General features: G+C 62.1%; 1 protein-coding gene across 1 annotated transcript in view; it reads left to right on the forward strand.

Annotated features, from left to right (window-relative positions):
• Window positions 1-20920, forward strand: part of DOK7 (docking protein 7) — a 30035-nt gene extending 9115 nt beyond the window's left edge. Inside the window, exons 5-10 of the mRNA XM_045881572.3 lie at window positions 7996-8115; window positions 9796-9915; window positions 11464-12170; window positions 16306-16348; window positions 19446-19574; window positions 19861-20920. Of these exons, the coding sequence (XP_045737528.2) occupies window positions 7996-8115; window positions 9796-9915; window positions 11464-12170; window positions 16306-16348; window positions 19446-19574; window positions 19861-19997 (1256 nt within the window). The 3' untranslated portion in view covers window positions 19998-20920. The remainder of the gene's footprint in view (window positions 1-7995; window positions 8116-9795; window positions 9916-11463; window positions 12171-16305; window positions 16349-19445; window positions 19575-19860) is intronic.
• The last annotated feature ends 6100 nt before the right edge of the window (window positions 20921-27020 follow it).

Here is a 27020-nt window from a genome sequence, read left to right on the forward strand (position 1 = left end):
CTGGCCCACACTCCGTACAGCCAGGTTTGGGTGGGGTCCACGGGGCTCTGGGACCTTGGTCCTGCCCGGATCTCCCCGGCAGAGGGACTGTGCTGGAGGACGTGTTCATGCTGGCCAGCTGGGCCCCTCTTTCTGCAAAAGGTGGGCAGGGTGGGAGAGGCCGCCTGGGGCCACATGCCAGCCCTGTGGGCCAGCCCGCGGGGCCCTGCATCCAAGGACGTACGTCATGATCTACAAAGATGCAAAGAGATAGACAAGCAGGTGAGGTTCCTGCTCAAGGCAGCGAGACCTCTGAATTTTGTGACGGGCTGCACCCTGGGCTTGGGGGAGGGGAAGTGTTTGGAGATGCCAAGGCAGGCCACAGGGGTGGGGTAGCAAGGTGCAGTGGGTTTACGGGGTGGGGCAGTGTGGGCGGTGGCCCCCAAGCTGTGGGGTGGGCGAGCCAGGCCCCAGGGTTTTTGAGTGGGAGTCTGAGCACAGCTGCTCGGGCACCTGCTCTGGGCTGGCGTTGGGGGGGCGTGTGAGACGCCAGCCAGAGGCCCCCCTGCTGGATGTGCCCTCAGGGCCCCGAGTTCTGGCACATTCGAGGGGGCAGCACTGGGGTCCAGAGCAGTGGAGGCGCAGGGTTCCCGGCCGTGTGGGTGGTCGGAGCTGGGCCACGTGCCCTGGGTCCGGGGCAGCCCTCCCCCCACCAGATCCCCTCCACGTGGGGGCCCTGGAAGAGGGAGAACGGGGTGCAGACCGCCTGGGGGTGGCGGCGACATGTGCCCCGAGGGAGGCCAGTCAGAGGACCCGTTTCCTCAGAGACCCTCATATTTGCCGGCCATAATGTAACAGGGCGTCCAGTTTAAAATCCCGACTGGGCGTGGGTGGGCCCTGCCTGTGACCGACGGTGGGCAGCTGTGACGTCCCGGGGCTGCCGGGAGCCCAGAGGGAGCCCGGTGGGCCGTCCTGTGGCTGTTCCCAGGCAAGCCGGGCCCCGCAGCGGACGCTGACCCGGGATTCGGTCTTCCCAGCTGCTCCAGGCTCTCAGGGGGCCGCTGGCCAAGCCAGCCCGCTCAGCCACTGTGGAAGAACCCCGGGGGGGGCCGGTCCCGCTGGGCTCCGTTCTTCGGGGACAAGTTTGCCAGGGCCGTGCCCGCGTTCGCTGGGCTGTAGGCCGTCACGGGGACCACTGCGCCCCGCACGTGTGGTCAGACCGCCGCCACTCAGGGCCGGGGCATCCCGGCAGGGACGTCAGGGTCTTGGGGCTGCCGTAGCCAGTGACCCCAAACTGGGGCCTTAGAACAAGAAAAACGGATTCCTTCACAGTTGTGTCCAAAGTCAAGGTGTGGGCGGGGCGGTGCTCCCTCCGGAGGCTCCAGGGAGGCGCCTTCCTGCCTCTTCTGGGCCCTGGTGGCCCCCGGCGGCCCTGGCCTTGTGGCCGCCGGCTCCAGTCTCTCCTCTGTTGTCACACGGCCGTCTCCCCGTGTCTTCTCTGTGGGACACCAGTCGTGGGATTTAGGGTCAGCCGATAACCTGGGATCACATCTCATCTCACTTGATTAAAGACCATTGTTTCAAGTAGAGTCACAGTCCCAGGTTTGGGGTGTGACCTATCCTTTGGGGACCACCATTCAGCCCGTGACATGGGTCACCTTGACTGTGAAGATTTTAGAATTTGGGTCCTGATGGGCCTGTGGCCCTGGGCGCGTTTAATCTGGAGGGCAGAGAGCTGGGTTGGAATCATCGGAAGGGCCTGGCAGGTCTGGAGTATAAGGAATTAGCATCCCCTCCCTCCCCTGGCCCGGTCCCTGTGCCCCCCCAGAACCACACCCCCTTGGCCACAGATAACTCTCCAGAGAGCGGGAAACGGTCCCCGGCCCTCTTTGCCCACCCCGAGTGTCAGGAGGATGTGGAGGTGGGGTCAGGCCCTGGGGGGGGCGAGGCAGAGGGCTCAGGGCTCTGAGGGTTTGGGGGAGACGTCCAGGTGGGTATGACCAGGATTGTTTGGCAGAGGCCTCTCAGGGCCGGGCCAGGTATGTGGGGGCTTGGTGTGGCTCTGGGTCCCTCCCAGGTGGGCATTTCCTCTCTGTGGCCTCCATGCATTCGGTGGCCTGTTCCTAGTCAGATGGCAGTGGGCTTGTTGGCTGGGAGTCCAGGGTCTCCCGGGGTGGCCTGGTTCTCTGTCTCCGGGTTGGTGGAGGCCCACTGTGTGTGGCGAGGGCTTCGGGCAGGAACAGAGGATGGGAGAAGGGGGGCCCGCCCAGAGCCCAGGGAGGGCAGGCCTTGGGGAGGGGTGTGTGAGCGAGCCGAAGGGTGAATGGAGGTTTCTAGGAGGGGGCCCAGAGGAGGTCTCTGTCCCTTGCATTGACGGGTCCTCCTGTCAAGGGCATTTCCACATCTGCATGAGCCAGCTTCCTTTGCAGAGGATCAGGGTCCTCGGATGCTAAGGAATTCAGCAGGTGGCAGAAAGGTCCCGAGCCTGTGGTGGAGGTACGTCGTGGATAGTGACCCTCAGAAATGTCCCCTCCGCGTCTTGCGTGCCGGCCCCTCCTCCACTCACTGTGCCCGGCTCCTCGGGGTGCGACCCAGGGCTTCAGCCTCTTGGGGCACGGAGGGCGTTTCTAGGTGACTTTTTTTTTTAAAGAGTGCGTCTTTTAAAAAATTTTATTTAAATTAAATTTAGTTAAAAAAAATTTTTTTTACAGATTTTACCTATTTATTTGACAGAGAGAGGGCACAAGTAGGCAGAGGCAGAGGGAGAAGAAGGCTCCCCGCTGAGCAGGGAGCCCGATGCGGGGCTCAATCCCAGGACCCTGGGATCATGACCTGAGCTGAAGGCAGACGCTTAACCGACTGAGCCACCAGGGCGTCCCTAAATTCAATTTAGTTTTAAATGACTTTTTTTAAGCGAGTAAAGGATGAAGCCATAAACTGGGAGGAACTCTCTTGCTGCGTATTTAAAACACTTGCATTGTCCAGCTCTGCTAAGTCCTCTGGTGGGTGGACATTGTGGTCTGCATGCCGGGCAGTCTTGATGGAGCTGGCTGAAGCCCTGGTCTCTGACCCCAGGAATGTGTGTCCGGCACGGATGGTGACCCGCAGGGTGTGTGCAGGAACCCCGCTAGTTGGTGGTGGCAGAGGTGGGGCTGGAGAAGGAGGAAGCCATGCCGGGTTATAGAGAGCCCAGTAAGCTGGACCAGAGTGCACTGTTTTCCCAGAGTAGCCAGGAGCCATCGAAGGTGCTTGAGCAGGGGAGTGCCACCCACACGTCTGTGTAGGGTGATAACTTTGGCCCCAGGGTGCAGATGGGATTGAGGTGGGGAGCCATGCAGGGGGCTATGAGAAAGCTCTGGATGTGGTCTGAGGCTGAGTCAGCAGCATGTGTGCGTGGGGGGTCGCCGGGGATGCAGGAATGTTAACTACCAGCGGTTGAAATGGGGAGAGAGGGAGGGAGGGAGTGGGTGGGCGGGAGAAGGAGGGGTGCTTGCTGGGGTGAGGGTCCCAGGAAGATGGAGCCCTTGCCCTGGGCCGGGTCTGCTCCAGTGCTTTGCCCACGGGGAGGCATCCAGCCCGTGCAAAGGCCGGCTCCCCGCTTCCTTCCCCTCGGCAGCACGTTGGGGGACACTTATGAATTGGGGTCATTTGATAGGGACGGTTTCAGGTTCCTACAAGGAGATGCAGTTTGCTGTCTGGGTCTAGACCACTGGTCACGTTGCAGACGGTTTGTGGTCGATCCCACCCCTCTGCTGGGAATTTTCTGCGATGGGGTCAGGAGCGAGCCTGGAATCCATCAGCCCCTCTAGCTCACTAGGGGTTGGCCTCCCAGGCTGGTCCTGGCTGCCCCCAGTATCCAGGATGGCGACCCGGGCTTCCCCTCTGGGGGGCTTTGCTCCACTCTGTTTCCTCCCGGGCAGAAAGGCCCCGGGAAGGCACCACGTCCCCCTGCCCTCAGGGATGGACAGTGTGGCCTCCTGCGGGGGGGGCAGCCTCCACCCCCATCTCCAAACACAAGACATTCGGTCCATGGGCACAGAGTCCCATTCACAACCGTCAGCAGGCACTCGGGGAGACGCAGGGAAAGTGAGATCACGGGCCTGCCCTGAGAAGCCCCTTACCTGAGCGGGGGGCGCCCAGGTGCCCCGTGGGGCCATCGGGGAGGGTGGCACGGCTGCCAGAGAGGGACGGTCACTGGGGAGTGGTCTCAGCGGGGCCTCGCATGAGCCGGGGACGGGGAGCAGCCCCTCCTTGGGGATGGAGCCCAGGGCTGGGGCTCCCCCAGCAGTGTTCCGACACTCTGCCCAGGGCGGGCCGTTGCGTGCAGTGTGCCCGGGAGGGGCTGCGGGAATGGTTTGCCCTGTGTTTACTGGGGCGGAATAGACACGCATAGACTTTACCCCTTGAACCGTGGTCAGGAGTACAGCTCAGAAGCATCAGGTGCATTCAATGCCGTGCAGCAGTCCCCGCCCCGTCTTGGCCAGCTGACACTGGGTCCCCAGTGGACACCAGCCCGCATGTCCCCTGCCCAGCCCCTGACACCCACCGTCCTCTTTCCGAGTCTAGGATCTGACTCCTCTATGGGGCTCGCAGAAGTGGGATCACACGGTCCCTGTCCCTTCGTGACTGGCTCGCTGCACTGAGCACCGAGTCCCCCAGGTTCATCTGTGAGGTAGCAGGTGTCAGGATGTCCTTCTTCCTCGAGGCTGAACCGCATTCCATAGTGTGGACCACGTTCCTTTATCCGTCCTCCATCAGTGGTCGCTGCTGTGAACACGGGGGTGCGGGCCTCTGTTCGGTGCCTGCTCTCAGTTCCTTCGGGTGCACACCAGACGTGCGATCGCTGGGTCTGCGTGTGATGTTCGGAGGACCCTCCACGCTGTTTTCCACGGCGACCCCTCCACAGTGCACCGGGTTCCAGTTTGCCCAGGTTCCCGCCAACACCTGTTGCGTTCTGTTGTTTTGTTTTTAATCAGTCTTCCTGGGGGGTGAGACTGTTGGGGGAAACTTAAAACTTGATTTCGAATGAACATGTTTCATTGAACTTTGGTCCTGTCTCTCAAAATAAGGACAGAGAGAAAGAAACGAAATTTGAATCAGTAGATGTGTACCTCTGTTAGGGAGCCCTGTGCAAAGTGAGACCCCAGGGGTCCTGGTCTTCTGAGTGAAAGTCTAACAACAGGCAGGTTGGTGCTGCCTAGGCAGAGCTTTCTAGAACCTTCTCTGCACGAAAGTCCTCCAGACGCTTTCAGGCACTCTCTACCGAACAGGACCTCACCGTGTGCTTCTGGTCTCCGTGGAGCCAGGACACCGAGCACACACAGAGCTCAGGACACTGGAGGTTTTCTGGACTAACTTCTGACAGGAATCCGCCCACGGAACTGGGCACACGTTTGGATGGAAGAGTGTTTTTCTCGGGGCTGGGGACTCTTTCCGTGGGGTGCAACTGCCTTCGCATTCAGATATTGTCCTAGGGACTAACTGCATTTGTAAAGCCCGTAAGGTTTGCCTTCAGCCCCCGAGAACCCACAGGGTCTGCCCAGAGCGAAAGGTGGCCATCAGCTCGGGCAAGCCGCTGGCTTCCCGCTCAGCACACTCTCTCTCCTCCTTATCCCTGTCTCCGCATGTCAGTGATCACAGAGCAAGAAACACCCCAGGACTTGGCGGCGGTTTCCTTGCTTGTGATTCTGTGGGTCAGGGATCTGCTCCATGTGGTGGACGGATCACTCAGGGAGTGGCGTTGAGGGTGGCCTGGCTGGGAGGCCCAGGATGGCCCCAGGCATGGACCTGCCTGGGCTGGGGCTTCGTGGACTGGAATGGGAGGAGGTGCAGGGGCTGTCTTCGAGGGTGACCGCGTGGCAGAGGGGGCTGGGCCCTACCTCCTCCGGCCCTGCAAGCAGGCAAGCAAACAGAAGTTCCAGGAACACTTTCTTGGGGAAGGCCCACTCGCCTCCGCTTCCTTCTTCCCACCACACCGAGTGCTGGGGTCCCCTGGGCAGCAGGCCCTCGGTGAGACACTGGGGCCCCAGTGCCTCAGAAGGAGCCCCTGTCTGCCTGGAGGCCAGGACAGCTGCAGATGAGGGCACGTGCCAAGTAAAGGATCACAGGTGTGACCCGGAGGAGGGGCTCCCTCCAAGCAGCACCGAGTGAATGATCAGGGCTCAGGGGTCAGGAATGGCGGTGTCAGGTGAGTGGAGTCTCGGCAGGTGAAGTGGATTACAGGTGGCCGAGGGGTGTGGAGGGATGGGGGTGGCCGCCTCCTGTGGGGGGAGCTCCCAGGGTCCCCAAAGCCTGGGGGGGGAGGGGGGCCCGCAGAGGCCAGCCGGCGGTCAGCGAGCTGTGTCCCAGAGGCCTCGCCTCGAGGCTCGGGCAGCCCGGACCCTGGGAGCCATGTGCCGTCCCCAGGGAACCTCTGCGGTCAGCTCCCTGGCGTGCGTGGGGGTGGCAGTCGCGCTCCCAGGCCTCACCGGCTGCATCTCGGGGAGCGTGACGCTCAGCAGACGCCTGGTGGAATGCCGACGGCTCCCCTCACTTCGTAATGTGGTTTTTTATAGTCGGGGGACTGGTTGTGCTGCGGCCTCTGCCAGTTGTCTGTAAGCTCAGGATTAGGGGCCCGGCCCTTTGTGCGGGCTGGCAGGCCGGCCCCTCGCTGGGGCGGGGACGCCGTGGGCCGGCCTTCTCCTCGCCTGCCCTCCAGGTCCCGGCCCATCGGCTGGCTGGAAGCCCTGTGGTGCCCAGATGTGTGCAGGTGGCCCACTGGCCAGGCTGGAGTCCCTCGTGGCCCCCTCTGGGCCTCAGTGCACTCATCCCTAAGAGGGCCTGTCACCCAGCTTGGGGGGCCTTGGACGGATGGAGCTCCCGACCGGAGGGTGCCGCAGCCCCCCGATCCCTGGGGTGGCATTCCCCGTGTGGGGGCTGGCCCGAGCCCCTGGGATCCTGGGAAGACCGTCCGTGACCGTGGCCGGCGGCCAAGGTTTAACTGGGAAGCCTTCCCTTTCCCACCCCGGCCCGCCCGCGGGGGCGCCCCGGGACCTGGCCTTCAGAGTGAGCAGGCCTTTCTTTGGGCGAAGGGCAGAGGGCAGGGTGTGGAGAGATTCTTGTGTGGTGACGCCAGCCGAGTGTGTGGCCCCATGTGGCCCGGTGTCCCCATTCACTGGGCGGGCGGTGAGGGATTTCATTCACCCTGGCGGGGCTCCGGCCCAGCGGGAGGGCGGCCGGGCCTGGGGCGCAGCCGGGCTGTGCTGACTCACACGGCCTGCCCTCTGCTGGCTGGGGGCCCCCGTGGGCACGACCTCAGCCTCCCCCCTCACACCTTGGGCCCGTTTCCCACCCGAAAACACACCCAGGAGGGGGGCCCGTGCAGTGGGCAGGATGTGTCGCCGGCCACCGCAGCGCTGGCCGCCTCGTGTGTGGGGCAGGCCCACCTCCCGCAGACACTCACCCTCAGAGCAGCCCTGGGTCAGGAGACAGGGTCGGGGGGCACCTACCGAGGTCGAGATCCCCCAGCTGCTTCCTGGCACGTGAACCCCGCTCTAGGTGGGCCTGTCGCTTGCCCTTCCGATGAGCCTGGGCATCGCGAGAACCGGGACACCCTCACCGCCTCCTCCTGCGGCCACGTCCTCCTGAGGCGCCCCAGGAGCCCCGTCCTGGCCAGTGGGGGCCGACGGGTTAGACCGAGGACCAGCAGGGCGGGACGCCCTTCCCCCACGCCGTCCTGACACCCAGCGCAGTTGCCTGGGCTGGCTAGTGCGTGCAGGCCCGGGACGGCCAGGCCTGCGCCCCAGCTGCCCGGACGAGGGGTGTGGGCCTGAAGGACGGAGCAGGGCTTACCAGGGCCAGGCAGAAGCCCATCCGGGTGCTCGGGGGACACTCCCTGCCACCCCCGCCCCTGTGTGTGTGGTCTCATGGGTTCGCTCCAGGTCCCCGCGTTCTGCATCCTGGTGGCCCCGGGGCCCATCCTGCTGCGGTCCCGCCCTACCCGAGCTTCCGACACCAGGGTCTGTCCTCCCGCTGCAGGGGCCGGAGTCTTCTTCCTGTCCTCCGCCGAGGGAGAGCAGATCAGCTTCCTGTTCGACTGCATCGTCCGGGGCATCTCCCCAACCAAGGGGCCCTTCGGGCTGCGGCCGGTTCTCCCAGGTGCGTGTGGCCCGGTGGGGAGGGGCCGGGGCCGCCCGATCGGTCAGCAGCGTTGGGTGGGCTGCCATCCGTGCAGGCTGCCTGCAGGGAGGGGTCACGCTGCCCAGCTCCCGAGGGGACAGCTCACACCCTCACTGCCCTCCTTCCGCCGGTCACAGGCCTGGCGACGCTTGTGGGGCGGGGCCTCCGGTTGGGACCCATACGCTGTGGGGCACCCGATGGGGCACCAAGAGGCCACAGAGCCCGTGTGGGGCTCGCGGACAACTTCTGAGCCAGACTGGGGTGGGGGCCTTGCCCCTTGTGGCTGGGACTGTGGGCTGGGGTTTGCATTTGGGCTGGAAGCTGCCTTGTGTGCTTGCCTGGTGGGCGTGAGGCTGCACTGAGCTCACCTCACCTTGCCCCCCCTTCCCTGGTCGGGCCTGGGGCGCATTCTCCAAGAGCCCTGGGCCGGGAAGGAGCTGGACGCCGGAGGGGCTGCGGGCAGGGCTGGACCCCCGAGGCCCTGGCCCCTTTCTCCCACTGGAGGAAGCGCTGCCCTCCCCTGGGGGACGGCCCGGGAGGGACGAAGGCTGGTGCTCGTCGCCGCGGCCTCCGTTGACCGAGGCCCCCGGTGGGTGGTACCCAGGATCGCTGGTGCCCCCACAGCCCAGCGAGGCGGTGCTTGTCACCTTGTCCAGGTGGAAGAGACAAAGGCCTGTGGCCAGGCGGCAAGTGGTCCGGGGTCTCCTTGCATGCGCACCCCAGTGCCGGTCATTCAGGGCCACCTGGGGAGGACAGAAGCGAGCGACCCGCCAGGTGCCCCCTCTCCCGGCACGGTCCCTCAGCCCAACTCCAACCCCACACAGGCCCCGCGCTGGACGGGCTGGGGACAGAGGAGGTGGCTCCTGGGGCCAGAGCCTTCGCCGTCTGGGCTCTGCGGGATGGTGTGGTGGCGCCCTCTGCTGGCGCCCTCCTGCCTGCAGCCACAGGGGCCGTGTAGACGGCAGGGTGTGGATGGGCAGGTGTGGACGGCCTGGCTGGTGTTGCGTCTAGGCCCTGTGCTCGTCCGGCTCTCGTGAGACATGGCCTCGCCTGGGTCAGCAGCCTCATGCTGCAGCCCGTCTGGGGTCCTGTTCTGTTCACCCCCTGCTCAGTCGGACCCACGTGGACACCGAGGCCCAGAAAGGCAGACAGTGGGAGGGGAGAGGGGAGAGTTCCGAGGTCCGCCCTGCCCCGAGCACAACCCGGTGCGCTCCGTCTTGGTCCCACCACGATCGGGGTGCCCTCTCCCCGCACCCCCACTTTGCAGATGTGGACAAGGGGCTCAGGGAGTCCGTCCAGCACCAGCGTCTCTCTGCCCTATCGCTGCCAGACGGGAAGTGGTCAGGAGGACACGCCCGCGTCCCCACCTGGGCCTCGCCTGCCGGCTCTGGGGCACAGGACGTGGGCTGGTGGCCGGGGGGCCTGGAGGGGGCAGGCGCCCTGAGACTGGTGTCCCGTGGCTGGGGTGCAGGCGTGGGGAGGAGCTAGGGCTCCCAGGGGTCCCCCGTGGCCCTGCCGTGGCCTCGAGGCACGCCCAGCACGCAGGTGGCCCCGGTGGTGCGGGACTCACCGGTGCGTCCCGGGCGGCAGGTCCCCTGCAGCGAGGATCAGGGGCGGGGACTGAGGCTGCGTCTCTGCTGATTCTCTTCTCTGCGGCAGACCCGAGCCCCGGGGGACCTGCCACCGTGGAGGAGCGGGTGGCCCAGGAGGCCCTGGAAGCCCTGAAGCTGGAGAAGCGGCTCAGCCTCCTCGCCCACGCGGTCCGGCCCGGCAGCGGAGGTAGGCGGTGTTTGTTCCCCCGGGGCTCCCTCATTCATTCATCCCCCCTCTGCTCACTCATTCATTTCTCCCCCTGTACTCATTCATTCCTTCTCCCTTCTGCTCACTCATTCATTCCCCCCTCTGCTCATTCATTCATTCATTCATTCATCCCTCCTCTGCTCACTCATTCCTCCCCCTGTACTCATTCATCCCTTCCCCCTTCTGCTCACTCATTCATTCCCCCCCTCTGCTCATCATTCATTCCCCCTTCTGCTCATTCCTTCATTCATTCCCCCCCCGCTCATTCATTCATTCATCCCCCTCTGTTCACTCATTCATTCCTCCCCCTGTACTCATTCATTCCTTCTCCCTTCTGCTCACTCATTCATTCCCCCCTCTGCTCATTCATTCATTCATTCATCCCTCCTCTGCTCACTCATTCATTCCTCCCCCTATACTCATTCATTCCTCCCCCTATACTCATTCATTCCTTCCCCCTTCTGCTCACTCATTCATTCCCCCCTCTGCTCATTCATTCATTCATTCATCCCCCTCTGTTCACTCATTCATTCCTCCCCCTGTACTCATTCATTCCTTCTCCCTTCTGCTCACTCATTCATTCTCCCCTCTGCTCATTCATTCATTCATTCATTCATTCATCCCTCCTCTGCTCACTTATTCATTCCTCCCCCTATACTCATTCATTCCTTCCCCCTCTGCTCACTCATTCATTCCCCCCTCTGCTCATTCATTGATTCATTCATTCATCCCCCTCTGTTCACTCATTCATTCCTCCCCCTGTACTCATTCATTCCTCCCCCCTTCTGCTCACTCATTCATTCCCTCCTCTGCTCATTCGTTCATTCATGCTCCCTCTGTTCATTCATTCATTCATCCCTCCTCTGCTCACTCATTTGTTCTCTCATGCATGATGCCACAAACATGGTGCGCTGGCCTCGGCCCTGACTGGAGCCACGGTGCTCCGAGAGAGCTGGGAGAGCTGGTGCAAATTCTTGCTGCCCGGCAGCCGTGTGGCCTGGGTAAGGCGGCGGCCTCTTGTGCTCAAGCTTTACCGTTCGTGCCCAGACGAAAGGGCCCCTCCTCAGCAGCCCACACTCTCGGTTTGCTGCAAAACGGACAGAAGGGGCTGCGGCCCTGCAAGGGGCCTGCCTGGGGGTGGGGGTGGGGGTCGGGAGCTGCCCTTTGGGGCCTGTCCGTCCTCTGACTGCCGCCAGCCCCATGGGGGGCGCTGGGAGCACTGTGGCCTGCCCCTAGAAGCAGGGAGCCTCGATTTGCATTGAGCCGCGACCTTATGGGGGCTCACAGCTGGTTCCCGGAGTGGGGTGGCTGAGGGGGTGGGAGGGAGGGCGCAGATTCCAGAGGGGGCCGGAGGGGTGGAGGACTGGTGTCCGGACGAGGGGCCCGACTGGGTGAGCTGGCTCGTGCACCAGCCTCCAGGCGGTGGGGGCGCCTGGGGAGGGGGCGGGGTGGGCCCAGAGAGCGGTGAGCCCGCCCCAGCCCCCAGCACAGCGTCCGCACCCCCGACCACCGCGTGCTCTCTCTCAGGGGATGACCGCAGCCTGTCCAGCTCGTCCTCGGAGGCCAGCCACTCGGACGTCAGCGCCAGCAGCCGGCTCACCGCGTGGCCGGAGCCGCCCTCGTCCTCGGCCGGCACGTCGCAGGAGGGCCCGGGGCTGGCGGCTGCCCAGGCCTCCAGGGAGGCGGTGCCGGGCACCTCGAGGCCGCTCCCCAAGCCGCTGCGGCCGCGGCAGCTGCAGGAGGTCGGCCGCCAGGGCTCGTCGGACAGCGGCATCGCCACGGGCAGCCACTCCTCCTACTCGGGCAGCTTCTCGTCCTGTGCCGGCAGCAGCCTGGACGTGTGGCGCGCAGGGGACGAGTTTGGCTCCCTGCTCAGCCTGCCGCCGGTGGCCGGGGTGCCCGAGCCCAGCCTGTGCACCTGCCCACCGGGGACAGCGGAGTACCAAGTGCCCACGGCCCTGCGGCACCATTATGACACGCCGCGCAGCCTGCGCCAGGCCCCCAGGGACCAGACCCTGGCCGCGCAGGGCGGCCCTGACGACGGTGGGGCCGGGGACTCGGGTGGCCAGATGTCCGCGGGGTGTCCCTCCGGCTGGCTGGGCGCGAGGCGGCGGGGACAGGCGACGGAGGCTCCGGGCTGCGAGGCCCCTGGCGAGGGCTGGGAAGCAGGCAGCCCCCACGCTGGGCCTCCTCCAGCTTTCTTTTCCACCTGTCCGGTCTGTGGAGGACTCAAGGTAAACCCCCCTCCCTGAGAGCCTCAGCCCAGGCCCGCTGGCGCGGGGGAGGGATGGGGGGCTGGGTTCTGTCCCTCCCGGCAGGAGGGGATGGGGTGCCCTTTGTGCTGTTGCTGAAGCCAGCAACTGTGGGCACAGTGGGGAGGGCCTGGAGGGAGGGGTGACAGCCCCAGAGCCTGCCCTCTGGGGAGCGGAGCCTGCAGGGAGGGCCCCCAGGACTTGGAGAGGCCCAACGGCCTGCTGCTGAAATGTGTTCTGGAAAGTGGGAAGCTCTGGGTGGGGCAGGCTGGGGGCCCGTAGAGTCCCGAAGCCCGGGAGAGGATCAGGTGCTGGGGGCACAGGCGGGTGCTGTGTCCCAGCCGGCTCGTGCCAGGCCCTTGGGGTGATCAGGGCTGGGAGGCCCCTCGCTGGCCGCGGCCTCCTCCTGTTCCACTGCCTACCTGGTGGACGCCGTGCTTAACCTCTCAGATCCATCCCCTCCATTGTGCACAGTCAGGCCGTCCGCTAAAAATCAGCTTCCTCTGCAGCAGTTGCAGACCCGGATTCCCGGGACAGGCGTGCGGCACGGGGCGTGCAGGACAAGCTTTACCTGTCTGCCCCACGCCTCCTCTGTGAAGTAGCACCACAGGGGCCCATCTTACAGGGGAGGAAACTGAGGCTCAGGAGGTGCAGGGACTTGTGGGGTCTGGGTCTCCTGACTCGCGGACCTCCATGGCTCACCCACCAGCCTGTTCCAGAACCTGCAGGCTCCCGGGCGAGGGGTGGGCAGGGAGGGCCCGGCGGCAGCCCCCCGCCCCGCGGAGCAGGGAGCAAGGCGGTGATGTCCTTGATTGGCCAGCCCAGCAGGGTCAGCTTGCCAGGAGGCCCCTGTGAAGGCTCCGGAGGCTGCAGCTCACTCCCCTGCCACCCTCCTGGCTGAGCCGGAGCCTAGTGGTCGGGACCAGAGGAGGCCAGGGCTCCGAGGGCCCGTTCATTTGCATTTGGCGGCCCGTGGGTGGCCCAGGGGTAGAGCTGCTTCCGGCGCCCTCCGTGGTCTGTCTGCTCGCCTGCATGGGGTGCAGCTGCCTTGCCTGGTTTTGTACCTTCGTTCTGCAGTCCGTGCACCCGCGAGAGGCGGGGCCCATGCCCGTGCGGCTCCGGACGCAGGCTGGCGCCGTCCTGCGCTGTGTGCAGTCAGCCCCCGGCCGGGGGGCAAGCAGCTCATCTGTAAAGACTTTGCTTTGTACCTTTACTGTTGGCTAAAGACCTTTGTCGCTCTCTGACATTTTTAAAATCTGACACTGTTTGTAATACATTCTTAGACTGGAAATAAAATGTTCTTTTCTTATCGTCTTGTCCTTTTCCATTTACCAGCCTCCCCGCCTCCCACCCCGGCCCTCCCGGGGGGCCTTTGACGGTCTCCAAAATCTGGGGGCCCAGCCCCCCAGCCTGTGGGTCTCAGGGGCCAGCATGAGGCCTCGCCTGTGTGGTCTGCCTTAAGCCCGAACGCACTGGAGGCCTGAAAAAGGAGCGGCAGCTCCCGACAGCCCGTGGGGCCTGTGTGCGTGCACGTGCACTTGCATGTGTGTGTCGCGTGTGATGTGTGCACGGTGTTTGTGCACATGTCTGATGCGTGTGCACACGTGTGTGCGTGCACAGGAGTGTGCATTTGTGCACACGCACACGTTGGTGTGGTGTCTGTGCTTGCGTGTGTGGTGTGTCTATGCATGCTGTGTGGACAAATGCACACGTGTGCACATGTGTGTGGTCTGAGTGATGCGTGTGCACACGTGTGGCACGCTCCCCTGTTCACTGGAGACCACGGGGAGGTCTCCGGTGGTTGCTTGGGCGCAGGCAGGTGGCTCCCCGTGTCCAAGTGACGCCAGGGAGAATCCTGCTCTGAGCCTGGAACCCCCACCCCCTCCCATCTCCCCCCTTTGGGTGGCAGAACTCCAGGGACCCCAGCTCACGTCTCCTGCGCATCCCGGGGGCCCATGCCCTGCCTTGTCACTCCCATTTTCAGCCTTGCTCACCACCCTGCTGGGGAGCCAGCTCTGCACCCCCAGAGTTGGGGGCTCTGGGTGGGGTTCCTGTGCCCTGCAGTGTGAGGAAAGCCAGGCTTTGGGGGCTGAGCGGCACCTGCCCCGCCAGCTGGGTGGCCTCAGGCAAGTTACTGCACCTCTCTGAGCCTCCGTTTCCTCCTGCATAGATGGGGACAATAGTCCTTACCTCCCCGGACACACGGAGAGGGTCTAATGAGGTGGTAGATGCACGTGGGCAGTAGATGTCTATTCACGGGATGCCGTCATTAGACCCGAGGCGCCCCAGCCAGTCTGGCTGCAAAGGAAATAAGGCTGTGAGCTCCAGCACCACAGGCCGGGGGTGGGGGTGGTGTCTGCTCCTGCCGGGGCCCCTCGTTGGCTGGGCTCAGTCCTGTTGCACTTGCGTGGGTCCCCGGCCCCAGACAGCGGGGAGGGGGGCAGGCGTCTGCGACCAGAGCCCGCTGAGGCCCCAGCGACTGGTTTGCCCCCTGCCCGCCATGGGAAGCCAGGGAGGGCCAGGGCGGGGCGTTCTGCTGGCCCCTGCCCTGGTGGGCATCCTGGCCGTGGACTCCGTTCTCCTCGACCGAGGCTGACGAACATCAGGGAAAGTCTGTCTGGGGGTAGGGCAGGGGGGACGGGCTGCGGCCACCCAGGCAGGTGTGGGTCTTGGCCGGAGGCGTGGCCGCGGCGCTGGGCTGGTCGGGGCTGGGCTGTCGCATGAAGTCCTCAGCAAGAGGAGGCGGGGGCCCACGGGAGTGGTCACTGACCCCTGAGGCCCTCCGGGGGCTGCTGGTGGCCAAGGCATCCTGTGGGATGGCGTGGCTCCGGAGGAGGAGGGCCTGGCCCTCCACAGCACAGCGAGTGTGCCTCAGCTGTCCCTGCACCCCCGGTAGCCCTGGGGATGGGGTCCGGGGCTCAGGGCCCTGCCTGCTGGGGCCGGGCGCAACCAGAGTGGGCAGGCCCATGCAGGAGTCCTTCCTCCTTGTCTCTCCAGGGCGTGTGCAGCCCACTGGCCCAGACCTGGGGGTCAGGGGTCCTGGCCCCCTGCAAGGGGAAGGGGCAGATCTGCATCCCGCCCGCGCTCGGTGCTGGGTTTGATGCTGTGCCTGCGGGACTGGGCCCCGGAGGCAGGTGCAGTATGGGGGCGGCGTGGGCAGTTAGCGGCTGATGCATGGCTCCTGGCCGGCAGCTGGCCTCCGTCGCAGGGCTGGAGGTCAGACATGCCCTGCCCAAGTCCCAGGCCCGCACAAGGGCTCCTTAACACAAGGTGACGTGTGAGACCAGCTCAGCCTGGCCCGGGCCCAGGGTCAGAGTGCTCTGTCCCAAGTCTGTGGCATCCAGCTATGTTCCCCGGAACAGGGTAGGGGTTTCTGCACCCCCATTCCAGTTCCCAGCTCCCCCTGAGGCCCTGCCACTGGCCTGTGATCCCCAGACCGCTGGGGGTGCTGGATCCTCTCCCGTCGCTTGCCCTGGGCCCTGGCAAGGGCCTGTCCCTCGAGGGCTCTGGGAGGTCGAGGCCCAGGTGGCGATGAATGTGCCGGCCATGGGCCACTGTCCCTCCCTCCTGGTCAGACCCTGCCCTCAGCTCTGAGGCCACCAAGGCCCCTCCCTCCTGCGGGTCCCTCTGCACTTGCAATCAGGCACCACAGTGAGGTCGTTCTGCAGTTGGGGGGACCCGGCTCATCCCCGTGGCCTCTGTGGGCCCCTCCACGGGTGCTGCTGGGAGTGGGCCGGCGGTGCCCGGGGGGTACCTGCTCCAGCCTCCGAGCACCTGGGGGCCACGCCCCCTGCCGTGCGGCCGTGGATGAGAGGCCGGGGGCCAGTGGGATTGTATCCGCCCCAACAGGAAGGCCCAGACTTGGCCTGGGGGTCAGAGTTGCCCACCCCTCTCCCTAGAAGAGGGCGAGTGGGGGTCGGGGCTGGTGGGCCAGCTGGAGTCCTGGGACGCGTGGGTAAGAGGCCCCTGGGAGATGAGGAGTCTGGGCTGGTGTTCCCTGGGGGTGGCCGGGCCCCCAGAGACCTGGCCACACCTGGGTCAGCGTCCTGGTTGTGAGGCTGGGGCGGGAGGAGCCGGCGCAGGATGGACAGACTGACGCGTGTTCTCTTTGGTCTAGGGAGCGGCTGCCTCAGCCCCTGGCCTGCTGATGATGCACTCAGGTAGGCCCCAGCTCGGGACAAGGGAAGTGGGGGCGCGGTGGCTGCCCACGGCTCAGCTGGAAGCCCTGCAGCAGACAGGGAGGCAGGCGCTGGTGGACACCGGGAGGCCGTGGACGGAGGCTGACACGGGCACTGGAGGGGGACAGTGTGCAGCGGCGAGGAGCCCTGGCCCGGGTGGGGCGGGTCCAGGCAGGGAGCTGAGGCCAGGGTGCGGCCAGCTTGCCCAGAGGGGTGTGTGGATGGAGTGGGTAGAGTCAGGCCGCCCTGGAGACTCGGGGTCTCCAAGGCCTAGTTAGAAGGTGAAGGCTGGGCAGAAGCTGGCCGTCACCCAGGGGAAGGCCTGGAGGGTTGGGGGAAGCTGAAGTTTGGGGAAGGTTGGCCTTGGGCAGGGTGGGGGGGGTAGCTGGAGGTCAGGGGTCAGCTCTGTGCCTTATCTTCTTGGTGGAGCCTCTGGGCAGGGGGGCCTGACGAGCTTAGATCCTCCATCCTTCTTCAGAAACGCATGATGTCTGTTGGGGCCGGACCCTGCAGGCTGACCCGGAGTGTACCTTTGGGGGCAGGAGGGTGCAGGCAGGGCCGGTGGCAAGCAGCGTCCACAGGAAAGGGCCACACCGGCTGGCTTTGGGGTTCCCTGGCTCGGGATAGGGCCCTGAGGACCACCCCCAACAACGTTATCCCCTGACACCCACTCCCAGACGGTCCTAGACACGTCCTCCTGCTGTCCACCCGCCTCCCCGTGGGGCCCTGTGGACATCTTTAACCCTGACAAGGGGTGGGGAGGGGATGCCTGCCGGAGGATACAGACCCTTTCCACTGAGACCAGGGGCTGGGGGAAGTGGAGCCCGAGCTTGGCAAGGACAGAGATGACCCGGGCCCCAGATGGTGTGGCCTGAGCCCCGGTGATGGCGGCAGGAGAGGCCAGGGCCACGCTCATCCGTCCTCTTCTCTGTTCTGGAAGGTGGCTTCTAAGATGCCCATTCCATTTTGTCCTCTATCCCTTGGCACACGCCTCCTTCTCCAGGCAGCCTGCCCTGATTTTCCCTGGCCTCACTGGTCTAGGTGTCTCCCGTGGGTGCCTCTGCCTGTCACCTTGGGTTACGTGGGAGAGGGTCTGCACTGGCCCCCTCCAGACCGGTTGAGGGAGAGTCCCACACTGCTGGGGTACAGATGGGTATACACAGCCCTCGTGGACACGGTGTGCCTGGGAGGGGAGCGGGCCCTGCCAAGGCTGCCCGTCCGCTGGGAGGCGGCTCCCTGCCCTATGATACATTCTGTGGTCACAAATGCAGCCGGTCTACAGAACCCTCACCTCGCAGCTGAGATTCTCTGGGGATTGAAAACAGCCCATCGTTGGCTTGAGAAGCTCGCGGGACGCTCTCCGAGCTGCCCGTCAGAGCGTGCCCTGTGGCATGACCTGCCTCTGCCCCCGTGCACCCAGGCACCCAGAGCCCTAAGCCTGGCTTGGAAGCTGAGTGTCCGGAGGGCCCCCCACCCCATGCTCCTTGGAATCAACACGCCTGTTTCCCCAAACCTGGAAGGTGGTCCCCTGTGTCCAGCAGAAGCCTGCTGCCTTCCCTCCTTGAGGACACCCCTCTCTCCTTCCGTCCGATGCTCTGGCCCCTCCCTCCCTCCTTCCCTCTATAGCAGGGCCTCGGGAGGGGCGGGGCGGGGCGGGGCGCTGCGAGTCCTCCTCATCTGGGACCAGTCCTGGCTCTGAGTCTCCCGGACCCCCGCTCCCCGCGTGCAGGCCTCCCCTGGGGTCTGGAGGGCCTCGGGCACCTGTGTTCCGTATGCGTATCAGGAAGTGGGTGCGGCATCCTGAGGGGGTCCCGTCCTGCAGGGACCATGCATTGCAAGGAGGGGGGTGTCTCTCAGGGCCTCCAGGCCGGGAGGGGCAGGAACCCTGTGACTTGCTTTGGTTCATGGAATCAGGTGGGGGCACCGACACGGCCGGGCCCAGTCGGCTCTGTGGGCCTCGGTCTGTTCCTGGCCGAGCTCAGGGCCTCTGGGGCCTCCACCCTGCTGGGAGCAGGCCGGCGGTCCGGTGCCCCCCACCCCGGGCCTTGCTGGGGCGGCGAAAGGGCACGAGGGTGAAAGGCACCCATGCGGTGTGGACCTTCAGAAGGCGCCCTGTGGCAGCAGGTGCCGTGTGGTGGGCTGGGGCCCTGAGCGAGACGGGCTGCCTGCTGGAGCCCCCCAGCCCTGGGCCTGGCTCCCTCGACCTGTGAGCAGGCGGCTCAGACAGGGTGTCCTGAGCAGCTTCAACCCTCTGCCTGCTCTCACCCCCTTGATTCTGAGGAGTAGAGAGCGGCTGCCCCCGTGTGACTGTGGCCCAGGGGTTCCTGAGGGTAGGGGTGTGGGGGTCTGCTGGAGAACAGCCAGGTTGGTCCTTCCTTGAGGCCTGGTGTGCAGGGCTCCTGGGCCAGTGGGGAAGGGTGGGTCGGCTGTGCGTCCTTGCAGCCCGAGAAGGATCCCTCCGGTGCCCTGGCTGTGGCTGCGCCCGCCCCACACCGAGGGGGGTATAGAGTGCCATCTGCTGCTAGGACATCGGGGAGGAGCAGGGGGGCATTTCTTGGATGGGGGAGGACTCGAAGTGCCTGGGGCCATCCTGGAGGAGGTGTCACTGTGGATGGAAGTGCGGGCCTGCACTCGCAGGGGAGGGGTTTTCTGGGGAGACTCACTGGTCCAGAGAGGGTCCCTGAAGCCTGGAGCCGCGGTGGGGGTGGGCGGTGACCCAGGAGGACAGCCAAGGGGGTTGAGGGCAGGGGGCAGGGACTGAAGAGAGGGCAGTGTGGCCACCTGACCGCAGGCCACGGGGGCGTCCAAGGGGGCGGCTCAGCAGTGATCAGCCCGCGGCATCGGGGAGAGGGGCACACCCTTTCTAGAAGCTCACTGGTGAAGGGTGGCGAAGGGTGGTGCTGGGTCTGGGAGGGGGAGCGGGTGGGTCTCAGGATGGCGGTGCTGGGCCAGGGGAACCGGGGAGTCGGGGGCCCGGGGGGGCTCCCAGGCCCTGGCCAGGCGCAGGGTGGGAGGCATGCCAGACGGCGTGGGTGCAGAGTTCTTTGCCCCTGGAGACTCACTGTCATTGCCCCCGCAGGAGCCCCAGGGCCCGAGAGACCGTGCAGCGAGGCGCCCCCCTACGTGAACATCCCGGTCAGCCCCTCCTCCAAAACGCAGCTGCACTACATGGGCCTGGAGCTCCAGGGGGCCAGCGCAGGGATCCGAGGTGGGTCCCCACGTGGGGGCCTTCCCCTCCCCGGGCGCCTCAGGCCGCCGCAGGGGAGGGGGCTTCCTCCCCCTCCCGGGTCCCCCCCAGTCCATGCTTTTGCTGAGCTGCGTCCCGAGGGTGTGGCCCCACCTTCCTCCCAGCTTAGCAACCCCCCCAAGCTCCGGTCCTGGATCCCATCACCTCTTCCAGGCCGAGGCCTCTGCGGGAGGCATGGGCCACGCAGGGCTTCCTGGAGGCGGGGGGCGGGGGGCGGCCGGGCCAGCTCACCCGGGGCTGCTTCCAGGGGCTGGCGCCTCCCGCTATGCACAGATCGACATCACAGCTACCGAGGCGGCCCACAGGGTGGGGGCCCAGCATGCACAGAGCCGGGAGGAGCGGCTGCCGGAGCTGGAGCGGAGGAGGAAGGGCGCCCTACGGTGAGGACACCCCCTGCCACGACGGGGCAGCTCACTGAGCCGGAGTCACTTCTGCTGGCCGCGGCCGAGGGCACCAGGGAGCCCGCCAGCTTTGCTGCATCCCGGGCGGTCTGGGCCCTGTGACTGGGGCCTCCTGGCTGCAAGGTGGCCACGGCTGGTCCCCACGCCTTCCCCGCCCCACTGGTCACTGCTGCCCAGACCTGACCCTTCCTTTGGCCTCCATGAGTCACGCGGGACCTCTGGCAAGTCGGGGGGAGCCACGCGTCCAGGCGTCAGGCAGCTTGCAGTTGGTCCCCTGAGACAGAGCAGCGTGTCGCTGCAGGTGCCCTGGGGGGATTGGACAGCAATGTCCACGGCTCTGGGATGCAAAGCACCCTCCCCTTCCCTGGAGGTGGTGGCCCCCCAGCTGAGGCCAGGCATGCCCTTGGGAAACAGGGCCCCAAACCACAGCAAGGCCGGACCAGGTCCCACCTCTGCTGAGCGTCCTGCAGTCGCCTCCGGCTGTCCCACGCCTGGGTCACCACTGCCCTGTGCCTGGGGACCCTGCCGCCCAGGAGCCCTGGGGGCGGCGGGGCTGTTCCCCCTTCAGACCCACCAGGCTCCTAATGTGGCCCCACACACGTTTACCTGACTGCGTTGCTTCTTAGGACCCATTACTGTTGGTCGTGCAGATAGTTTAAAATCGTTAATGTTCTATTTTTAACATGCACATTATTTTCCTGAAGGATGAGGTGCTTTCTCTTTCTTGGGCTGTGGCTTTGCCTGACCCTGGACACGGCTCTGTCGTCTTGACACAGCTCAGGCGCTCAGGTGCCGGGTTATCCCCACCTTGGTGGGTCTGGGTGGGGTTTCCCTGTTTCCTCCCAACGGTGCCTGTGGCCTTGGGGAAGTTTTGTGGCATTTTCATGACTCAGTGAGCAGGAGGGAATGGTCATGGCTCCACTGGCTGATGGGTGTCTGGGTCGCTGGGAAGTTTCCAGAGTTGGTGGGGGTGCTTCCTGACATTCCTCCCTAGTCATGAAAGGGAAGCATTGGGTTGGGCCTTCTGACCCTGGTCTCCTAGAGGAAATGGGGCTCTGATCTGCCTGATGGGTCTCCAACCATAGCCTATTCAGACACTTTCTTCCCGCCCTTTCTCCCTCCCATCCACCCACCATCCATCTACCACCCACCATCCATTTGCCATCCATCCACCTTCCATCACCCATCCATCCACTATCCACCCATCCATCTATCCCCCATCTGTCATCCGCCCACCACCCATCCTCCATCCATCCATCATCCATCTACCATCTATCTTCCATCCACCATTCATCTATCATCCATCCATCAATTCATCACCCATCCACCATCCGTCCACCCATCAACCATCATCCATCCACTGTCCATCTGCCATCCATCCATCATCCATCTGCCATCCATCTATCCATCACCCATTCGCCATCCATTGTCCACCATCCATCCACCATCTACCATCCACCACTCATCTATCATCCATCCATCATCAATTCATCACCCATCCACCATCCATCGTCCACCAACCATCCACCACCCATCATCCATCCACCATCCATCCACATCCCTCTCCCACCCCACCCCGATCCACTAAGGACCCAGTGAGTCTGAGGCTACTGTAAGTGGTTGACACTCATGTTCTCCTCCTCAGCTGAGATCCCTCAGGTTGATGGGTTTCAGAGCACCAGCACCCTTTTCCTTGCCTCATCTTCTGAGCTGACACCTGACTATTGGGGAAGCCTGCAAGGCAAGGCAGAAGTAGGCCCAGTCCTGAGCCTCTGGGATGCAAAGGCCTCAGGGTTGATCCTGCAAGCAAGTCAGATTCTAAGCCTAAAAGGCCCCCACTAGCATGCCCTGGACAAGATTCTGGGGTAGTCAGACTTCCCTTTTAAATTACAAGGGGGGAGCAAAGCATGGGCTGCACACCCCAGTCCAGGGTTCCAGTAGTGAGCAGTTGCCCTCTGGGTGGGAGGGGGCTCAGATGTCCATGCACACCAACTCTGGATAGGCAACTTGGGGTTCTGGGCCTTACCAGTGACCTTGAGCGGCTGGCATCTGGGGTCTCTTGTTTTCAAAATGAAATAAGGCTGCTGTGTTTTTGTAAGGCTGAAACAGGGTTCCGGACGTATTAGGCATTCATGAAGAATAGCTCCCCGAGGGGCTCAGCAGGCCTGGCCCAGGCCACCACAAGCATCTGGTGCTTTGGCCGCGGAGGGCGGCCCCCTCCAGCGCAGGAGGCCCCGGGGGCGCTGGGTTCGGCCAGCTGTAGTCAGCTGTGGCAGCCACCCAGGCAGTGTGGGACAGCCGCCTGTCCTTCCTCCAGAGCTGGGAAGGGCGGCACAGCGCCACACGGGGACGGCCACGTGGCACGGTGTGGCTGTGGAGGAAGGTTTTAGGGACCCTGTGGAACGGAACACAAGTTCCACCGGCCTGATGCGCAGCAGAGACATGGAGTTTGCAGCAAGAAAAGGGTTTATTCAAGGGGCAGCCAGAGGAGGAGACGGGGGTAGGGGGAAGGGGGTGCGGAGGGGGAAGGGGGTGGGGGCGGGGGGCAAGCCTCACATCCGCCTCCTCAAAGGGGAGTCTGGGAAATCGGGGAAATGTGAAGGTGAAGGAAAAGGTCTGGGTGACAGGTTGCAGCTGGGATCAGTCCTATTAACGCTTCGGTTACCAGTTTCACCCGGCCCTCGACTTGCGCCCAGGAAGGGCTCCCCACCTTTGCCGAGAGGTAAGAGGTGCCCCGGCCAGGACCCCTGCAACCTACCCTGCACCACCGCCCTTCCCTACCTCCGCCTCTGCCCCCAAGGGCCCTCCTTGGGCGGCCGCACCGCACACACGGCTGGAGGCCGGGGGCCCCCGGAGACGGGGTTGGATTGAGTGTCTGAATTCTGGAATATCAGCCTAGACGCTTCAGGGACTGCGCCACCCAGGTGCCCCATCCCGCGCCATTCTTGATTCTGAGTCCCGACCTCTCTTCCTGCGACACTTGGAACCCGGTCTCTGCCTCCATCGCCTTTAAATCTTGTAGTTATTACTTTCGTCTCTTACCGGGGCCTTTTGTTCTGTGAAGTTGCTCTTCACTTGCAGGGGCTTTTCTTGGACATTTTGACGTCTCCTCTCTGGCCTCTCCTGGGTCCTGCTCCGACCGCCGAACCACCAGCTTGCCCTTGGAGTTCGTGTATGATTTTCCCTTTCTTCTTGTGGTTCCTTATGTGACTTCCTCCACGTTGATGTCTTAGTCTTCAGGGGTTGCACTTCTGCCATCAGACTTTCATTCCCGAGCTCGTTGCGGCTTCTTACGGTGCCCCGTCCTTGCTCGGACGCGCTTTTATCTCTCGGAGGAGTTTCTTACTTACAAACAGAAAGCCACACAAAACTTACGTGCATGGCTTGACACGCTTTCACACATGGATGACCCATGTCACCACTGTCCACGAGCAGAGGGCATTGCCCATCACAGACCTTCCTTCCGGCCCTTTGGAGGCAATGCCCACCGTGCCAGGGGACCACTGTTTTTTTTTTTTTTTTTTTTTTTAAAGATTTTTTATTTATTTATTTGAAAGAGAGAGAATGAGAGAGAGCACATGAGAGGGGGGAGGGTCAGAGGGAGAAGCAGGCTCCCTGCCGAGCAGGGAGCCCGATGCGGGACTCGATCCCGGGACTCCGGGATCATGACCTGAGCTGAAGGCAGTCGCCCAACCAACTGAGCCACCCAGGCGCCCGGGACCACTGTTTTGATTGCCATCCCTAGCAACTAATTCTGTCTCTTTTATAGTTCGCTTCTTTGGCTCAGAATGTTGAGATTCTCCAACAATGCAGATGACTCTGCACCCATTCCATTACACAAACATACCAGAATTTTTTGTCTATTCTGTGAGGGAACATTTAGCTCGTTTCTGGTTGTGAATGAGATGAAGCTGAACATGGATTGGACAGTTTTCTTGTGTTGGGCCTTCTGTGGCCACACACCCTCCACTCCCCTGGAAACACGTGTGATCGGAGGAGGAACTGCAGGGCACAGGTGAGCAAATGTTTACAAAGAAACTGCCGACATTTTGCACAGCGGCTTTACCATTTTGCACATTCCCCCAGCAACAGGAGCGTTCCAGTACGTGCCCATCCTCAGCCAACCCTTGGTAGGGGCCTATTTTGAATCGTCCTCATGGGTGTGGAGTGCCGGCTCATTATAGTCATTTGCATTTTTCTGATGACTAATGATGCTGAGCAGCACCTTCTCATGTGCTCATTGGCCATTTGGAGGCCTTCTTCAGTGAAATGCCTGTTTAATTCCCGTGTCCATTAGAAGGCTGGGTTGTAGAATTTTGGGTCTGAGCCTTGTCTCAGACGCAGGCTTTGTGACCGCTCCTCATTCTCCAGTTGGTTGGTTGACTTTCTTAATGATACATCTTGACAAGAAGTTTCTGATTTTGAGGAAATGCAATTTTTGTTCCTCTATTATTGATGGTTGGAGCCTTTTGTGGCCTGTTTTAGATGTCTCTGTCTACCCTCTGGTCGGAAAGATGCTCTCCTGTTTTCTAGAAGCTTTACAATTTTAGCTTTCACGTGTAGGTCTATGAATCACTGTAAATTACTTTTTGAATGTGGTGTGAGGTCCACTTTCCCCCCAAACCTAACAAGTTGCTCCAACTCCATTTACCGAAGAGAATTTCTTTCCTCAAACTAGAAGTTTCTAGTTCTTTCCTCCAGAATTTAGAGGTTCTATTTGGTTCTTCGAATCTGTTACGTGATTCTCTTGCTTCCTGTTCTTGGAAACTGTTTTTTGAGTTTGTCCTGTATTCTGTAAACACTGAGTGGGACTGCTCTATCATGTGTAACAGTCGTCACTGGTCCCTCTGATCTCTCGTGTCTTCATGGGGCTGCTTGAGCTGTGACCCCTGCGTTCTCACTCATGGGGTCTTGCTGTCTTCTGTGCCTGGTTATTTTCAAAGTCAGTTTGTGAACATTTATGCTTGGGTTTGTTTGAGAAGGATGACAATTTCTTCCAGAGAGGGGTCTTTCACTTCTGCCAATCCAGAAGCACCAGAACCACTGTTTGTGGCCTGAGGTCCAGGGCCAAGTTATGGGGGCTGGCCCTCTTGTCTCCACCCTCTCTGCCAGGAGCCAGCCAGACCCCCTTTCCTGGGTCAGGGGAAGGGGTCCAGGTTCATAGGGAGGCTCTCCCTTTAGACACCCACCTTATACCAGCCTGTGGCCCTGAACCCAGGGTGCCTGGATGGCCATGTTCTTGGGGTGACGTGCAGTCTCACACTGCACAGCCTTCCTGGGCTCCTGTGATCCCTTTTGCCTTTGGTCATACCTTCGCAGGCTCAGATTTCCACTGCTCTTCAGGAGAGGGGTGTAATCCCCAGTGCAGGGGCTCCTTTAAGTGAGTTAATCCCTGGAGTCGGAAACCCCCTTGTTCTTTCCTGTCGAGTGCATCTGTGGTTGCACATTTCCCCCAGAAGCTTCCCCTGACCACAGCCCCCAAAACTGGTGTGTAGTATTTCCACTAGCATTCAATTAAAAGTATTTTCTAACTTCTAATGTCATTTCTTCTTTGGTCCATGTGTATTTTTAAAGTTCCTGAATATACTTTTTTTACAAAAAGATTTTATTTATTTGAAAGAGTGAGTGAGTGAAAGAGAGCATGAGCTGGGGGAGGGGCAGAGGGAGAAGCAGAGGGAGCAGCAGACCCTCCACTGAGCGAGGAGCCCAGGATCATGACCTGAGCTGAAGGCAGACGCTTAACAGACTGAGCCACCCAGGCGCCCCTAAAGTTCCTGAATATACTTATTTTAGTTGTCTTTTCATTACCGAGTCCCTCCTTGGTTGCAATAAGGTTAAAGAATGTGATCCGTATTATCTAACCTTGCTGCTGAGTTACTGGAATTTGCTTTGTGCCCTGGGCCAGTCAGCTTTTAAAATGTTCTGTATGTATTAAGAACATGTTTTCTCTAAAGGGCATGAACAGATCATGCTTGCTGACTGTGTAGTCCATCCATCTGTGTTCTTCATTAGTGACCTGAGCTTCTGTGGTGAGAAGCTGGCAGAGCGGCAGCAAATTAAACAAAAATGAGACAAGAAAGGAAACAGAGAGTAGAAGCCAATGAAAGAAAACGAGCGAACAACAGAGGGAAATCAGTGAAGCTGAAGCTGGTTCTGGGGGAAAAGGTCTAAAACTCGACAGAGCCTAAGCTAGACTGACTGGGAGGCAAAGGGGAGCAGCAGTTACCAACACCAGGAACAAAAAGGGGGCATCACCACAGATCTGACAGACGCTAAGAGAACACTTTACACCAATTGTTTTAACAACTCAGATACAATTCCTTGACAAACATATAAAGACACAAGAGGGGCCCCTGGGTGGCTCAGTCGTTAAGCGTCTGCCTTTGGCTCAGGCCCGCATCGGGCTCCCTGTTCATTGGGAAGACTGCTTCTCCCTCTCCCCCTGCTTGTGTTCCCTCTCTTGCTATGTCTCTCTCTCTCTGTCAAATAAATAAATAAAATCTTAAAAAAAAAAAAAAAAGACACAAGAAGTATTAGAAAATCCAAACAGCCTTGTATCTAGTTTTAAATAAAACTGACAAAACTCTAGCATGAGGAGCACTTCTGGCCTAGGTGGTCCGCCCACGAAGGCTGCTGCACACTAAGGAAGAAAGAAGGCCAAGTCCACACACACCACAGCAGAGCCTAGCAAGGGGCACTTCCAGCTCATCTCAGTCCAATGTGATACCAAACGGGACAGACTACATGTGAGGACAAGAACCACGGGCCAGTGTCCCTCAGAGGGGTATAAACAAACATCCTTAGGCAAGCATCAGCAAAGCTAATCCAGCTGCGCAGAGGAAGGACCGTCTTCATGGCCAGTGGGGTCCATCCGGGAATGCAGGTTATTTCAGCATTTGGAAATCATTGAGGTTCACCACAGTAACTCAGTCAAGAAGCAAACCTTTACGATCATCTCAATAGATGCTCGAAAAGCACTTGACAACTTTCAACACTCATTCACAAA

Source organism: Mirounga angustirostris, unplaced genomic scaffold (genome assembly GCF_029215605.1).
Source record: "Mirounga angustirostris isolate CCGP_5_RB_7025 unplaced genomic scaffold, mMirAng1.0.hap1 SCAF_2, whole genome shotgun sequence".
NCBI lineage: Eukaryota > Metazoa > Chordata > Mammalia > Carnivora > Phocidae > Mirounga > Mirounga angustirostris.